The following is an 18,674-nucleotide window of genomic DNA, read 5'->3' as shown; positions in this document are numbered from 1 at the left end:
AGACAGCGGCAAAAAAAAAAAGAAAAAATATATATATATATATATATATATATATATATATATATTTTTTTTTTTTTTCATACGATTCGCCATTTCCCGCATTTGCGAGGTAGCGTTAAGAACAGAGGACTGGGCCTTAGAGGGAAAATCCTCACCTGGCCCCCTTCTCTGTTCCTTCTTTTGGAAAATTAAAAAAAAAACGAGAGGGGAGGATTTCTAGCCATCCGTTCCCTCCCCTTTTAGTCGCCTTCTACGACACGCAGGGAATACGTGGGAAGTATTCTTTCTCCCCTATCCCCAGGGATAATATATATATATATATATATATATATATATATATATATATATATATATATATATATATATATATATATATATATATATTTCCAGTGACAAAGCAAAAAAAAAAAAATATATATATATATCCCCATACACTCATATAAATACATTTTCATTTCAACATGCACATATATATATATATATATATATATATATATATATATATATATATATATATATATACACAGACATATTCATATATACACATGTACATATTCGTACTTGCTGCCTTCATCCATTCTCTTTGCCACCCCGCTGCACATGAAATGGCACTCACCCCCCACCCTCCCACCCCCTCTCCAGTGAGGTAGCACCAGAAAAAGTCAAATACATTCAACAAACCCAAAATACTCACTGCATCTGCTTCTCACTTCATCGCTACCTTTTATTACTTCCCCACTTGCCCCCTTCACTGATGCTCCCATTTGTTCTCTTGTCTTACGCACTTTATTTACCTCCTTCCAAAACATCTTTTTATTCTCCCGAAAGTTTAATGATACTCTCTCACCCCATCTTATTTGCCCTCTTTTTCAACCTTTGCTGCACCAATCTCTTGACCTCCTACTGCATTCTTTTATACATCTTCCAATCATTTGCTCGCCTTCCTTGAGATATTCTGAATATAATTTTTTATTGTTTTCTTATTGCACAAGATTTACCATACTTTATAGTACAGTATATGTTTACTTAACATTTTTATTAGTGCTAAATGACTGTGGTTTTGAGTGTTATTAGGTAAGTAATTTTCATTTTCAGGAGTCATCAGTGAATTGATATAGATTTTTTATTAGCAAGTGTATATTTTACAGCAATGCTTGAAGAACATACTAATGGCAGTAATAAGCAGGCGTCGGGGCTATCGCCTTAGAGAAGGATGCTTCATGCATTCATTGGGCACCACTCCTCCAAACCCATGGCTGAGAAACACAGCATCGCTCTGTGACTGGACGTCTGAGAGGTAATTAGTTTGTGTGTAAAAGATATCTGAAGGGGGGTCTTTTAGAACTTAAACAGAAATGATTAAAGAAAAAATGAGCCATCATGTTGTAGCATGAAGTTTTCGAACTGATGCAACCTATAATAATGTTGGCAAATTGACTGGTAGAAACAGTTGAGACTGATTTTCTATGTTAGAAACAGTTGAGGCTGATTTTCTAAGAAGCAGATGTTTATTATTGAGAATGGATACATTGAGGAATGAGGAAATCAAAGAGAATTTTTTAAATACAGAGAGTTGCTGGCAAAGTAAAGATAGAGATGTATGGTGTAGATTTGCAATGGAAATGGATTTGGAGAAGCATGTTTGCTTGAGCACATCTGAGTAAGGTAAATGGGAGAAGGTATACAGTTCACTCTCTCCCATGGATGCCTTTCATCCTCCTGCATGTTCAGGCCCTGATTGCTCAAAAGTAATTCATTTGTTGTTCGTGGATGATACAGGTCTGGTAGCTGATTCAGGTGAGAAACTGGAGAAGTTGTTGACCGAATCCACAGCTCCCTTTCCATATCCAGGCCCCATAAAACTTTCCATGATTTACCCCAGACACTTCACGTGCCCAGGTTCAATCAATTGACAGCACGTCAACCCCAGTATACCACATCGTTTCAATTCACTCTCTTCCTTGCACGACTTTCACCTTCCTGTATGTTCAGGCCTCGATCGCTCAAAATCTTTTTCACTCCATCCTTCCACCTCTAATTTGATCTCCTGCTTCTCCTCGTTCCCTTCTCCTCTGACACATATATCCTCTTTGCCAATCTTTCCTCACTCATTTTCTCCATGTGATCAAACCATTTCAATACTCACTCTTGTCTCTCAACCTCACTCTTTTTATTACCACACATCTCTCTTGCCTTTTCATTACTTACTCATCAAACCACCTCACACCACATATTGCCCTCAGACATTTAATTTCCAACAGATCCACCCTCCTCCACACAACCTTATGTATTGCCCATGCCTCACAGCCATATCACACTGTTGGCACCACTATTCCTTCAAACATACCCATTTTTGGTCTCTGAGATAACGTTCTCACCTTCCACACATTTTTCAATGCTGTCAGACCCTTCTACCCCTCCCCCACCCTGTGATTCCCTTCTGCTTCCATGGTTCCATCTGGTGCAAAATCCACTCTCAGATATCAACAACACTTCACTTCCTCCAGTTTTTCTCTATTCAAACTTACCTGCCAATTAACTTGTCCCTCAACCTTACTAAACCTAATAACCTTGTTCTTATTCACATTTACTCTCAGCTTTCTTCTTTCAGACATTTTACCAAACTCTTTCACCAATTTCTGCAGTTTCTCACCCGAATCAGCCACCAGCACTGTATCATCAGTGAACAACAACCGACTCCCTTACCCCTCTCTGGAATACTCTTGCATTCACCTCTCTCACAACCCCATCCAATAATAAATCAAACAACTATGGAGACATCACGCACCCGTGCTGCAAACCAACATTCACTGAGAACCAATCACTCTCCTCTCCTCTTACTCATACCCATGTCTTACATCCTTAATAAAAACTTTTCACTGCTTCTAGCAACTTACCTCCCACACCATATGCTCTTAATACCTTCCACAAAGTATTTCTATCAACTCTCTCATATGCCTTCTCCAGATCCATAAATGCTACATACAAATCCGTCTGTTTTTCTAAGTATTTCTCACATACATTTTTCAAAGCAAACACCTGATCCACACACCCTCTACCACTTCTGAAACCACACTGCTCTTCCCCAGTCTGATCCTCTGTACATGCCTTCACCCTCTCAATCAATACCCTCCCATATAATTTCACAGGAATACTCAACAGACTTATACCTCTGTAGTTTGAATACTCAACTTTATCCCCTTTGCCTTTGTACAATGGCACTATGCATGCATTCTGCCAATCCTCAGGCACCTCACCATGGACCATACATACATTGAATAACCTTATCAACCGGTCAACAACACAGTAACCCCCCTTTTTTTAATAAATTCCACTGCAATACCATCCAAACCTGCCGCCTTTCCAGCTTTCATTTTCCGCACTGCTTTCACTACCTCTTCTCTGTTCACCAAACCATTCTCCCTAACCCTTTCACTTCACACACCATCTTGACCAAAACACCCTATATCTGCCACTCTATCTTCAAGCACATTCAACAAACCTTCAAAATACTCATTCCATCTCCTCACTTCACCACAACTTGTTCTTACCTCACCATTATCCCCCCCCCTTCACTGATGTTCCCATTTGTTCTCTTGTCCTACACACTTTATTTACCTCCTTCCAAAACATCTTTTTATTCTCCCTAAAATTCAATGATACTCTCTCATACCAACTCTCATTTGCCCTCTTTTTGACCTCTTGCACCTTTCTCTTGACCTACTGCCTCTTTCTTTTATACATCTCCCAGTCATTCGCACTACTTCCCTGCAAAAATCGTCCAAATGCCTCTCTCTTCTTTTTCACCAACAATCTTACTTCTTCATCCCACCACTCACTGCCCTTTCTAATCTGCCCACCTCCCACCTTTCTCATGCCATAATTATCTTTTGTGCAAGGTATGTAGATATGTAGATGATTCTCTTTGTGTCTGGCCAACAAATGAAAATTTACAAACATTTCTCCCTTTACTTAACAGTTGAATACCTTCCATCAACTTCGATGTAGAAATTGAAAATAATGGTATGTTACCATTTTTAGATTGCATGATTCATATGGATGGAAACATGTTTAAGTTTAGTATATACAGAAAACCTGTCAGTGTATATTCGGATATCCATTATTACTCATCTCAACATGACACAGATTATCATCATCCCAGTCTTTGTTCCTTAGGGCATTACATATATGCAGTCCAGAGTTTATTGATTTTGAGTTTGAGAAGATGTATTCTATTGGATCCAAGTTAAAGTATCCCAGATCTTTCATTGATAGATCTCTTAAGTTGGCAAAGAAATCATTTTATAGAGTTGAACTTACACCTCTCCTTGACACCAAGAACCTTTTAGTTCTCTCTTCTAGTAATGATTTTACTTAACTTCCCATGTTGCTTAAAGCCTTTAATGTAAATGTTGTCTTCAGCAGCAACAATACTATAAAGAATATTTTAATCAGGAATTCACCAGAAACTTTTGCAGGGTGAATTTACAGAGTACCATGTAAAAACTGTGAAAATTTTTATGTTGGGCAGACAGGAAAGAATCTTTTGTTTAGACTTAAGCAATATAAATATAGTATAGGAATAGGACAAGAATCAAATGCTTTGTTTAATCATGTTAAGAATTATGATAATTGTATTGACTGGAGGAATGTCATCTCAGTTATTAACTCTTAACTCTTGTACTATGAGAAATATCATTGAATCTTGTATTATTAAATATACAAAGAGTTGTAACATTGATGCTAGTGAAGGTATATACAAATTGGATAGCTTTATTGTTGACATGATTTGTAAACAGTTTCCTTGTCCACATGATAAATTGTATGATTTGCATGTTGCCAGACTTGAACGCACACAACCTCCATTTGGGTAAACACTTGTTTACGAAATGATGTCTTAGCCACATCTCTTTGTTGTATATCAACTGACTGTTATATTTCTATCCTGCATCTCTCCTGAGGATGTGATCATTATACGAAAGTGCATTTGGGAACTTATCATGTATATCCATATTTGTTCACCTCTTGTGTTAACAAGGTAGCATTAGGAACTGATGTAGACAGGTCTCATTCACCCCAATCCATTCTTTAGCTGTCACAGCCCGCATCCACAACTAGGTCGTACAGACTTTTCTGTGGTTTTCCTCAGCTCTTTCAAATGGCCTGGTTGAGTCCATTTACAACATATCACCCTCTGTAAACCATATTGCTCCTATTAGCTTTATACCTTGCATAACTCACACTCTTCTGCATTCTCAGGCCCCAGACATAGCATCTTTCACTCCATCCTTCCAATTTCATGGTTTCCTTCTTTCCTTGTTCCCTCCACTTCTGATATGTATACCCTTTTATTCATCCTTTCTGAGTGTCCAAACCATATCAGCACACCCTCTTCAACTCTCTTATACATACATCTCATGGTACCTTACCTCTCTCTTATCCTATCATTTTTCATTTGATTAACCCTCCGTACAACACTTACTGTTCTCAAACATTTGATTTCCAACACATTCACCTGCTTACATTTTTTTTGTCTAGGGCCCACTTCTCACATATGTATAGCACTGATGGTACAAATATACCATCAGGTATACCCATTTTTGCCGTTAGAGACAGTGTTTTCCTTTCCCCTCATTCTTCAATGTGCCTAGGGCCTTTGCCCCCTCAACCAACCTTTACCTCACCTTAGCTTCCATGTTTCCTTTCACTGCAGGGCATGAACCGTTCACCCTTCCTTGCTTCTTACTCCATGTAAAGTCCTTAGGTTTCATGTACTATATCCATGGCACCTTCCATACGTCTTCCCTTTGAACCTTCTATATGCTTCCTCAGATTTGTAGATGCCTCATAAAACTCACTCTTCTTCCTTGAGTGTTTCTTTCACACATTCCTGAAAACAAACATTTTGTCCACATACTTTCTACTGAAACCACATAGCTTTTTCCAAGTTAGGTTTTTCCTAGTTAGCTGCTTTGTGAACAATACACTTATAGTCTGCACTTTCCTGAGCATCTTACCATATATACTCAGCTAAATTATACCTCTGAAAATTGAACATTTATTTGATATATTCATTTTCTGTTATCATTTCATACTACTCCATGCATGTTTGAGAAAGGTTTTACCTATTTCACCTTAAATTGAATATTGTTAATTTCACCAGTGTTGGACTTCCCACGGGTGAGGGTGGTGAGTCAGGGGACCGTCCCATTTGGCCAACTGTGGACTTGGCTGAACAGAATGCTGCACATTTGGCTGCCTGTGGTCGTCAAACAGAAAATCCTCTGCCACCAATCAGTTGTATGGACCTTTTTGATGCACTTCAGGTGGGTATAGTATGAGGAAAAATTGTGTTCATAATTTTAAATCCTACCATTGATACAGACTGAAATATATATAGTCTTCATTCAGATATGATGCATAACAAGGATCTTTAGCAATTATGTTGTCAGCTCACATTTTATTTTTTGCATATGATTTATATTCTTTCCCATATCAGTGTTGTCTACTCCATTTCCTGCAATTCATAGTCTGGTAATGCATGCAAAATCTTTTTCATCATTCATTTCGCTGCATGTATACATTTATTCAAGTGTTCATATGACCTGATTCTCACATGAGTTGTTATCCTGTTGCCTGTACTGTAATGATAATAGTATTCACTTATGTTTGTAAATTGGATGCTTAACAAAAGGAAGATATATGTTTGATAAATTTCATGGAAATGGAAGTTAGAATTTTAACTTTCTTTAATTAAGCTAAACTCTGTATTTCATTACTGTTTAATGCATCTTCATCATTACAAACTTTGCTGCAGTCACAGTATGCACCTACTCTTTAGGAATGCTGTGATTTCTTCAGTTTCCCAGAGTTGAATCTTACCACTCACATTTTGGAATAGTGTTGCCTACTGTATTTGTCTTACTGCTTGATTACTCTTGCCACTAATGGTCACAGCAGTCAAGCATTGCATAAGTTCTAATTTGTAGTAGAGATTGCCCTCAGTATAGTTGAACGTAGGAAGCCATTTTTTACATCTGACACAAATCATTTTCCTTTCAGAAGATTTAGTAACTAATTGACTGTTACATGAATAGCAAACTAATGAAACAAAATTGATGCATTTCTCTTGATAGCAAGCTGCTGACATGTTTATTGTCAAATGGCAGAGATACAGAAGCTGACTAGTCATGTGTAAGCAGTAGTTTAAATTTGTGGTTATAACTCCCCAAGGTAGATAAAGCCAAGCCCAGAAATAGCTCTCATTCTTGACCCCAATCCATTGTTCCTCAGCAGTAGTAATGCATAAATTAAAAAAAAGATAAGATTTGGTAGTTTCCAGGTATGCAAGACTAAAAGTTTAGTAGCCAGGCATGAAAGATTTCTTCCATTTGATGTTGAATTTGGCATTCCAAGTATAAGCAGTCCACACAGCCTTTTCTTTTGTCTGAAGACAGACCATTTTCTTGTAGAAGTTTAAGAGGTTTGTCACAGATCACCCTCTTACTCTACAACTGTGCTTTATCTCACTTCAGTAATTTCCCCTCTGTAGAAACTTCCATTTTCTTTCTAATCATGTTTTCCAGAATGTTACAGACCACGTTTGTCAGTGCGACTATTCTGTAATTCATTCCCTTTTCCTGGTCTCCTTTTCCTCTGCCTTGGCACTTTACCTATGTAACGACACCTTGAAGAGTGTTCAAGGGTTTTTCCTAATGTATCTGCACACATTAATAGTGCATGGTTAAATTTCATCAGGACCAGGAGCTTTGTATGGGTCAAGACTTTTTAGTATTTAGTTAATGGCTTTTCTAGATATCTCATCATACTAACACCAGCTGACTAAGTAGTCAACATCCTGTGGTTACAACAGCCTCTTCCCTGAATTACTGTACCAGCCACAGTCCTGTGAATAAGCATCTGCCAGCCTCATTGACTTTATGATGGTTGCACTCCTGTGACTCAGGTAGCTGTCTTTTCTTTCTGTCTTACTAACATGTGGACTACTGGCATTCTGCTCACAAACATACAATTTCTCCTTGTCATATGTAACACTTGACAACACTTATCTCATGCAGCTCATTCTTTGTAACTCTAGATTTTCCTGCGGGAACACTATGTTCTAGCTCTGCCTTTTGGCAAAATGGTAGGAGCTGTAGATAGAAGTAGAAGGTTGGAACATTTAGGCAGAAGCATTAGGTAGAAACATTAAGTAGAACTAGGAGGTAGGAGTATTAGATAGAAGTAGTCATCAGGATCATTAGGTAGGAGCCTCTGTAAACACTGTGCAAGACTTGCTCTTTTCCAGTGGTGAGGCAGTGAAGACTAAGAAGCAGCACCTGAGTTTCTTTAGTCATGGAGACTCTGTTGCCATAGCCACCCCTTTAAGGGAGTTCCATTTGGAACAGACATCAGAGATGTAGATGGTTGAAGGTAGTGTATCTCCAAGGATGCACGTCAGTTTTTGGGTAGAACAATGTTTCAGGGAAGTACTATTTCTGTTTGCGCCCCCACCCCCCAAAGTGACTGACATGGCTCAGTCAAAACATGCTCCCAAATATGCCTTAGGTCTAGACCTTGGTTTTGCCGATGCATGCAGACAACCCTTGAGATCAATAGGCTTTTTTTTTTATTATACTTAGTTGCTGTCTCCCGCGTTAGTGAGGTAGCACAAGAAAACAGACGAAAGAATGGCCCAACCCACCCACATACACATGTATATACATACACGTCCACACACGCACATATACATACCTATACATTTCAACGTATACATATATATATATACATACACAGACATATACATACATACACATGTACATAATTCACACTTGCTGCCTTCACTCATTCCCATCGCCACCTCGTCACACATAAAATGACAACCCCCTCCCCCTGCATGTGCGCAAGGTAACCCCAGGAAAAGATAACAAAGGCCACACTCAGTCTCTAGCTGTCATGTATAATGCACCGAAACCACAGCTCCCTTTCCACATGCAGGCCACACAGAACTTTCCATGGTTTACCCCAGACGCTTCACATGCCCTGGTTCAATCCATTGACAGCACGGGATTGACCGCACGTCAACCCCGGTATACCACATCATTCCAGTTCACTCTGTTCCTTGCACGCCTTTCACCCTCCTGCATGTGCAGGCCCCGATCCCTCAAAATCTTTTTCACTCCATCTTTCCACCTCCAATTTGGTCTCCCACTTCTCCTCATTCCCTCCACCTCAGACACATATATCCTCTTTGTCAATCTTTCCTCACTCATTGTCTTCATGTGACCAAATCATTTCAAAACACCTTCTTCTGCTCTCTCAACCACACTCTTTTTGTTACCACACATCTCTCTTACCCTATTATTACTTACTCGATCAAACCACCTCGCACCTCATATTGTCCTCAAACATCTCATTTCCAACACATCCACCCTCCTCTGCACTACTCTATCTATAGCCCACACCTCGCAACCATATAACATTGTTGGAACCACTATTCCTTCAAACATATCCATTTTTGCTTTCTGAGATAATGTTCTCGCCTTCCATACAATTTTTCAACTCTCCCAGAACTTTCACTCCCTTCCCCACCCTGTTACTCACTTCCACTTCCATGGTTCCATCTGCTGCCAAATCGACTCCCAGATATCTAAAACACTTCACTTCTTCCAGTTTTTCTTCATTCAAACTTACATCCCAATTGGCTTGTCCCTCAACCCTACTGTACCTAAAAACCTTGCTCTTATTCACATTTACTCTCAGCTTTCTTCTTTCATACACTCAACCAAACTGTCACCAGCTTCTGCAGTTTCTCACCTGAATCAGCCACCAGTGCTGTATCATCAGCGAACAACAACTGGCAAAATGATATATATAAAATAGAGAGAGAAAGCAACAAAATTGCAGCATATGGAAAGGGAAGGTTGAAGAGGGTTGATGCCAGAAGAATTAATAAGATGGAAGACTTTTGGTTCCACTCTAGTTAACAGAGAGGTGGAGGATGAGCTGCCCTGGATTTTTTTTTACATTTTTATGTTATATGGGTGGCATTTCATACTTTGGTGAATAAAACTCATGTAGATATGAGGTAGTTGCCCACGAGAAAATTGTTTATGTCATCTATAAAACACTCCCAGCTTTTGGGAAATAGACTTTGTAATGTTGATTATGTAGGGTTTCCAAGGCTGAGTGGAGGGTATGGTTCTTCCCAGCATGTTTCCAGTATTACTGGGTCGAATTAATGATAATTTGAAATTGTAGGTAGCAATTGTTAGTTGGTATTAGCTGATAGGCAGCCAATGACCAAGGAGGTATATTACCATTACTACCCACCTAGATATTGGGAGGGTTAGTGATGGCTGTTTGGTGAGTCATGCACTTCAGTGGTTGTCAAGTTGCACTTCTGTGATTCAGGTACTGTCTTTTCTTTCTACCTTGCCCACATGTGGACTACTAGCATTCTGTCCACAATTTACAATCTCTCCTTGTCATACATAACACTTTTTTCACAGCTCATTCTACATAATACTAGATTTTCTTGCTGTGAGCAGTATGTAGTAGCCTTGCCTTTTGGCAAAATGGTAAGAGCAATAGATGGTAGTAGTAGGTAGGAACATTTAGGCAAGAGTGTTAGGTAGAAACATTAAGTAAAAGTATTAGGTAGGAATATTAGGCAGGAGCATGATGTACACATAGTTAGTAGGAACATTAGGTAGAAGCCTTTGCAAACACTGCACTAGAGTTGCCCTCTCTTTGCCAATGGCCTGTTAAAGGTGAGGCACTGAAGACTAAGAAGCGGCACTGGAGTTCAATAGTTATAGAGACTCTATTACCATGGCCACCCCCCTGAGGGAGTTCCAGGTGGGAACAGGCATCAGCGATATAGGTAGGAAGGTAGACTGAAATTAAACAGGGAAACAAGTTATTTTTAGAAAGAGATGTTGGGAGAAATTGTACTCTAGCACTATTAATGTTTTAAATGTTACACTGTTACTGCTTCTCCATGCTGAAATGGTACTCAGTTCTGAATTGAGAGAGGAAGTATCAGTACAAGAAAGAAAACAAGTATTAAAGGGAGGAAGGAAGAAATGTCGGTTGAAGTATGTAGAGTGTAATCATCATGAAAGTGAATAGGGTAAAAGTAGAAAAGAGATTATTTAATGAGAGAAGAGAGTAGGCATTATGACAAAACCCTGAGGAGCATCACTATTGATAGGATATTAGGGGAAGTCACTTATCAACAACTACTTTGATGGAATGGCATTAGAGAACAGAGAAAAGCAGTGAAACCAATGGAAAGTAGTTTAGAAAGCAAAGACTTATGCCACACTGTCAAATGCTTTGGAGGTGTCAAGGGCTACAACAAAGGTTTCACCAAAATCCCAGAGACAGGAGGGCAGAAGATGACCAGTACCTAGCTGTGCAAAATCCATTCTGGTGATGTGAAAAAAGGGATTGGGATTCTAAGTGTTTAAGAAATTTAAAATTTAGGAAAGTTTCAAAGGCTTTGGAAATAGCAGAAGCTGGGAGAGTACTTGGAAGAATCTGCATGAGGAGAAAACAAAGTATCAAAGAAAGCAGCATTATCAGTTGGAGAGTGAGCAGTATACTGATCAGACTAGAAAAGAGGAGGAAAGCTTAGATTACAAAAGTTGTTGAAGATGCTTTTGGTTAAGGACCAAAAAGATTCATCAATAGAAGAAAAAAGTCATATCACCACATTTTCTTTTCATGAAAGTGCCCTTGGCTTTTCAAAGACCAGCTTTGCAATGATTATGAACTGGAAAAAAAGTGGAATGGAGTGGGTTTTTTGGGAAGGGAAGGGTTTCTTGGTCTGATACACACCATCCCTGATGTGATAGGCATCAGAGCAGGGGCACAAACCACGAATGAGGCAAAAAAGATTTGAAAGAACATGGCATATAGGACTCCATCCCAGCCAAGATAAGTTTCATGTATTTGGTACAATATGAGACATCCTGATTAGAGAAGCCATACCTATCCCAGCAAAAATCAATGAAGAAGTTGCACAGGGATAACCTTTAAGCTTTCCAAGGTGCCAAAGTTGGCATTTTGAGGGAAGATAGAGGATAGTTGTGCCCAATTAGAATTAACAAAAGATTGTGGTCAGAGGACCTTCAGGGGTTAGAAATGGTTCATGCACAGTGAGATGGTTCAGAGGTAATAAAGAGGTTATGCATGTTAGAAGAGTGGTCTTGATGGTCAGGAACATAGTTATGGGGTTTAATTAGTTAATTCTTCCAGATCATTAGGGAAATAAAAAGAAAAGGCGTCAGCTCCATCAGGATTGTCCTGGTCTAAGCCTAACCTGTCCTTGAGGTGTACATTGAAATCCCCTGCATCAAGGAACTTGGTACATGGATGTGAAGCCAGATGGCACCAAAGTTAGGAAACTCATTATCCATAAGGTATGAACAGGTATCTTTGCACTACAGTAGGCACAGATTTCACCTGTGGAATGGAAATGATGATCGAGATTATAGTTGGTGATCTGACAGTGCAAAGGCATGGACAATTGGATTTCAAAGGTCTGAGATCAGGGGAGGGGTAAATAGGTGGCATTCAAAAGGAGGAAAATTAGAATTAATATTGTGAATGTTGCGGAAATATACAGAAAAAGAACCAGGTCTAGGAGAATTATTTGATGGCAGGACTGTGACACTTTAGAATATAAAAAAGTAAGATAAAACAGAAAAAGAAATAAAAGTATGCATGAGTTATGTGGTTAAAAGTTGTGTATGAAAAAAAGAGGGTGTGGGATTAAGTTTGATCGGCAGCACCCCACATGTGAAAGAAGCAATAGACAAAAGCCTGTTTTGGGCCTGAAAGAAGATATGTAATAACACCACAGCATTTGTATGGCTCTGCACTGCAACATAATTCCTCCCAATATCAAGGTAGTAGTGCTTTTCTGGCTGGTGGGTGTCTGCCTTCCCCTACTACTGCTACTACAGTGAAGTAGCATCAGCGGTAGGTGCCATCTACCTCTACTACTGATTGTAGATAAATATTTTTTCATCCTTCTGTCTGTATATCTTTATCTCTGGTGCCATTAACTTTGGGGACTCCAATAAGGAGGTGGCCACAGCAAACACGTCTCCATAACTGGTGAACTCCAGTGCCACTTCTTAACCTTTAGTGCCTCACCCTTAACAAGCCACTGGCAGAGGGCAGCTGTAGTGCAGTATTTTCAGAGGCTCCATTTGATGTTCCAACCAACTACTTCTTCCTAATGTGTCTGCCTAATGTTCCTACCTACTATTTCTACCTATTACTACTCCCTCCTAATGTTCCTAACCATTTCTTCTACCTAATGCTCCTGTCTAATGTTCCTACCCACTAATCCTATTTGTTGCTTCTGTCATTTTACCAAAAGGCAGATCCAGTGGCATAGTGCTCACCACCGGAATACCTAGAGTTATGAAGAATGTATTGTGTGAGTTAAGTGTTCTCAAGTGTTATATTTGACAAGGAGAGATTATATGTTTGTGGACAGAATGCCAGCAGTCCATGTGTGGGTAAGACAGAAAGAAAAGACAACTACCTGGGTCAGAGGAGTACACCTTGACAACCACTGAAGTGCTGGCTTACTATGCAACTGTCACTAACCCTCCCAATACCCAAGTGGGTAGTACTGTTAATAGTACCATGGTCAGTTGCTGCCTACCACCTACTACCTACCTACCTACATTTATGCCTTTATCTATCTTTTCCTTCCTCTTTGCTATTTTTTATCCTTGTGTGGTCTTGCAGAAGCAACCCTTATTCTTAGGTGTTTACATTTCATAGCACATGAAAGTAACAGCTGCTTCATTTTCTGATAGCGGCTTATGACGTAGCATAACAATCAATTCTTTTCCTCTTGGGTGTAATTACATGATTGGCATCCAGAATTTACCAAAGAGGAATGAGTCTGCACCCACAGTAAATGATCTGGGTGGAGAAAGGGTTTTGTGATGGCAGTATACTGATTTTTTTTTTTTTTTTTTTTTTTTTTTTGCTTTGTCGCTGTCTCCCGCGTTTGCGAGGTAGCGCAAGGAAACAGACGAAAGAAATGGCCCAACCCACCCCCATACACATGCCTTGATTCAATCCACTGACAGCACGTCAACCCCGGTATACCACATCGCTCCAATTCACTCTATTCTTTGCCCTCCTTTCACCCTCCTGCATGTTCAGGCCCCGATCACACAAAATCTTTTTCACTCCATCTTTCCACCTCCAATTTGGTCTCCCTCTTCTCCTCGTTCCCTCCACCTCCGACACATATATCCTCTTGGTCAATCTTTCCTCACTCATTCTCTCCATGTGACCAAACCATTTCAAAACACCCTCTTCTGCTCTCTCAACCACGCTCTTTTTATTTCCACACATCTCTCTTACCCTTACGTTACTTACTCGATCAAACCACCTCACACCACACATTGTCCTCAAACATCTCATTTCCAGCACATCCATCCTCCTGCGCACAACTCTATCCATAGTCCACGCCTCGCAACCATACAACATTGTTGGAACCACTATTCCTTCAAACATACCCATTTTTGCTTTCCGAGATAATGTTCTCGACTTCCACACATTCTTCAAGGCTCCCAGAATTTTCGCCCCCTCCCCCACCCTATGATCCACTTCCGCTTCCATGGTTCCATCCGCTGCCAGATCCACTCCCAGATATCTAAAACACTTCACTTCCTCCAGTTTTTCTCCATTCAAACTCACCTCCCAATTGAATTGACCCTCAACCCTACTGTACCTAATAACCTTGCTCTTGTTCACATTTACTCTTAACTTTCTTCTTTCACACACTTTACCAAACTCAGTCACCAGCTTCTGCAGTTTCTCACATGAATCAGCCACCAGCGCTGTATCATCAGCGAACAACAACTGACTCACTTCCCAAGCTCTCTCATCCCCAACAGACTTCATACTTGCCCCTCTTTCCAAAACTCTTGCATTCACCTCCCTAACAACCCCATCCATAAACAAATTAAACAACCATGGAGACATCACACACCACTGCCGCAAACCTACATTCACTGAGAACCAATCACTTTCCTCTCTTCCTACACGTACACATGCCTTACATCCTCGATAAAAACTTTTCACTGCTTCTAACAACTTGCCTCCCTCACCATATATTCTTAATACCTTCCACAGAGCATCTCTATCAACTCTATCATATGCCTTCTCCAGATCCATAAATGCTACATACAAATCCATTTGCTTTTCTAAGTATTTCTCACATACATTCTTCAAAGCAAACACCTGATCCACACATCCTCTACCACTTCTGAAACCACACTGCTCTTCCCCAATCTGATGCTCTGTACATGCCTTCACCCTCTCAATCAATACCCTCCCATATAATTTGCCAGGAATACTCAACAAACTTATACCTCTGTAATTTGAGCACTCACTCTTATCCCCTTTGCCTTTGTACAATGGCACTATGCACGCATTCCGCCAATCCTCAGGCACCTCACCATGAGTCATACATACATTAAATAACCTTACCAACCAGTCAACAATACAGTCACCCCCTTTTTTAATAAATTCCACTGCAATACCATCCAAACCTGCTGCCTTGCCGGCTTTCATCTTCCGCAAAGCTTTTACTACCTCTTCTCTGTTTACCAACTCATTTTCCCTAACCCTCGCACTTTGCACACCACCTCAACCAAAACACCCTATATCTGCCACTCTATCATCAAACACATTCAACAAACCTTCAAAATACTCACTCCATCTCCTTCTCACATCACCAGTACTTGTTATCACCTCCCCATTTGCGCCCTTCACTGAAGTTCCCATTTGCTCCCTTGTCTTACGCACTTTATTTACCTTTATATTGAGTGAAATATAATTCATGCAGGAGATTGATATGGAATGAAATATATGTCATGCAGGAGACTGATATTGAGTTCTTTAACTAGGAAGGAAGGTGTATGTTTCATTTGTTAGGTGTGAGAAATTTCACTGGGCACAAAAGACAGTGAAAAATGTTGGCACACACTTAAAACTGTGTAGGTGTATATATGAATGAATTGATAAATTTATATGTTTGGAAAAGTGTGTGAAAGGAAAGAGCTGAGAATGAATGTGAATTAGAGCAAGACTATTAGGTTCAGCAGGGTTGAGGGACAAGTTAGTTGGGATATAAGTTTGAATAGAGAAAAATTGGAGGAAGTGAAGTGTTTTAGGTATCTGAGAAAGGACTTGGCAGCAAATGCAACCACAGAAGCAGAAGTGAGTCAGGGTGTGGGAGAGGCTGAAGGTTCTGGGAGTGATGAAGAATGTATGGAAAGAGAGAACATTATCTGGGAGAACAGTAATGGTTATGTTTGAAGGAATAGTAGTTCCATCAATATCATGTGCTAGCAAGGCATGGGCCATAGATAGAGGTGTGCAGAGGAGAGTGGATGTGCTACAAATAAAGTATATGAGGACAATATGTGGTGTAAGTTGGTTTGATTGAGTAATCAATGAAAGGGTAAGAGAGATGTGTGGCAATAAAACACATCCACCCTCCTCCATACAACCCTATGTATAGCCTGGATGTGGATTGGGAGCTGTGGTTTTGGTGCATTACACATTACAGCTAGAGAATGAATGTGAGCGGATGTGGCCATTTTTCATGTTTCCTGGTGCTACCTCACTGATGCAAGGCATGATGATGCTGTTTCCTGTGGGGCAGGATGGAGCCAAGAAGGGATGAAGGAAAGAAAGTACGGACACGTACATTTGAGTATTTTGAAGGTTCGTTGAATGTGTTTGATGACAGAGTGGTAGTTGTAGGGTGTTTTGGTCTGGGTGGTGTGTGAAGTGAGAGGGTTCAGGGAGAATGGTTTGGTTAAGAGAAAAGAGGTGGTGAAAAACTTGTGGAAGATGAAATCCAGCAAGGCAGTGTGTTTGGATGATATTGCAGTTGAATTTGAAGGAAAGGGTTGACTGTGTTGTTGATTGGTTGGTAAGGATATTCATTGTATGTATGGATCATGGTGAAGTGCCTGAGGATTGGCAGAATGCATGCACAGTGCCATTGTACAAAGGCAAAGGGGACAAAAGTGTGTTCAAACTACAGAGGCATAAGTTTGTTTAGTATTCCTGGAAAATTATATGGGAGGGTGTTGATTGAGAAGGTGAAGGCATGTACAGAGCTCCAGATTGGGGAGGAGCAGTGTGGTTTCAGAAGTGGTAGAGGGTATGTGGATCAGGTGTTTGCTCTGAAGAATGTGTGAGAAAAACTTGGAGAAACAGATGGATTTGTTTGTAGCATTTATGGATCTGGAGAAGGCAAATGATAGGGATGATTGAGATGCTTTGTATAAGGTCTTCAGAGTATATGGTGTGGGAGGTAAGCTGCTAGAAGCAGTAAAAGGATTTTATCAAGGATGTAAGGTATGTGTACGAGTAGGAAGAGGGGAGAGTGATTGGTTCCCAGTGAAGGTCGGTCTGCAGCAGGGGCGTGTGATGTCTCCATGGTTATTCGATTTGTTTATGGATGGGGTGGTTAGGGAGGTAAATGCAAGGGTTTTAGAGAGAGGGACTAGTATGCAGTATGCCTGTTGGGGATGAGAGGGCCTGGGAAGTAAGTTGTTGTTTGCCGATAATACAGCTCCAGTGGGTGATTCATGTGAGAAACTGCAGAAGTTGGTGACTGACTTTGGAAAAGTGTGTGAAAGGAGAAAGTTGAGAGTACATGTGAATAAGAGCAAGGTTATTAGGTTCAGTAGGGTTGAAGGACAAGTCAATTGGGATGCACATATGAATGGAGAAAAATTGGAGGAAATATCTTGTACTGATGGAGCTCCCACCATGCTTGGATCAAGCTTAGACTTCACCACTGTGGTAAGGATGGAGAATACCTCAAGATGAATCAATGCATTGCATCATGCATCAAGGGGTTTAGGAAGCAAAGACATTCCACTTACAACTTAAGGTATATCTGAACTTCATGATCAAAATTGTAAACCACTCAGGATAAAATGCCCTTAACATCCAATTATTTGTGCAGTTGTGTCAATATTTAGGGGCAAGACAAGAGACACTGCAGTTTCACACTGTGTACTGGATTTCGAAGGGCAACATGTTGGGTCACTTTTATGAGCTGTGAGAAGAGGTAAGACTGTTTTTTGAAAATGAAGAGAATGACTACCTTACTTCCTTTAATTAATGGGGGCTAAACTTGCTGTGGCTTACCTTACAAATATTTTCAAAATCTTGAATGTTTTCAACCACAACTCACAAGATGGAGACATAACTGTCATTGGCTGCTATGATATAGTTTAAGAATTTATTGCCAAGCTGTTGGAAATGATTTATTTAAAAAAAACTGTGAGTGAAAGATGCCTTTGTTTCTTGTATTGTTATCACTTGGGGGTGAGATTTTGGCTTGTTAGGAGACGTGGGGAAATAAAGTTTAAGAACACCTGATATATAGCATAATCAGTTTATTTTATATGGAGCTCATTTAAAATCATATGAAAGTTATAAATTTGTTTATTTGATTAAGCATGATTACTATAGATGGAGCATGAGTAGAAGTGCATATAGGTAAAGGCAACACTACGAGAAGTCTAGTCATAAAGTTATTAATCAGAATTAGTTTTGATTTGAATTTTCAGGTTGGGAGATTGCTAAAAATCTTTTCATAA

At 39.9% G+C, this 18,674-nt stretch overlaps 1 protein-coding gene across 3 annotated transcripts in view; it reads left to right on the top strand.

The window, feature by feature from the left end:
- The window catches only part of LOC139749099 (transcriptional adapter 1-like), a 59,991-nt gene that overhangs the window by 37,396 nt on the left and 3,921 nt on the right, over window positions 1-18,674 (top strand). For all 3 annotated transcript variants that reach the window (XM_071662657.1, XM_071662656.1, XM_071662655.1), the window contains exons 5-6: window positions 1,149-1,297; window positions 6,164-6,326. In XM_071662657.1, the coding sequence (XP_071518758.1) occupies window positions 1,149-1,297; window positions 6,164-6,326 (312 nt within the window). The remainder of the gene's footprint in view (window positions 1-1,148; window positions 1,298-6,163; window positions 6,327-18,674) is intronic.

The sequence above is a fragment of the Panulirus ornatus genome, chromosome 6 (assembly GCF_036320965.1).
Source record: "Panulirus ornatus isolate Po-2019 chromosome 6, ASM3632096v1, whole genome shotgun sequence".
Classification (NCBI taxonomy): domain Eukaryota; kingdom Metazoa; phylum Arthropoda; class Malacostraca; order Decapoda; family Palinuridae; genus Panulirus; species Panulirus ornatus.
The sequence above is the reverse complement of the archived record's forward strand: the minus strand, read 5'-3'. Positions and strand labels throughout refer to the sequence as shown.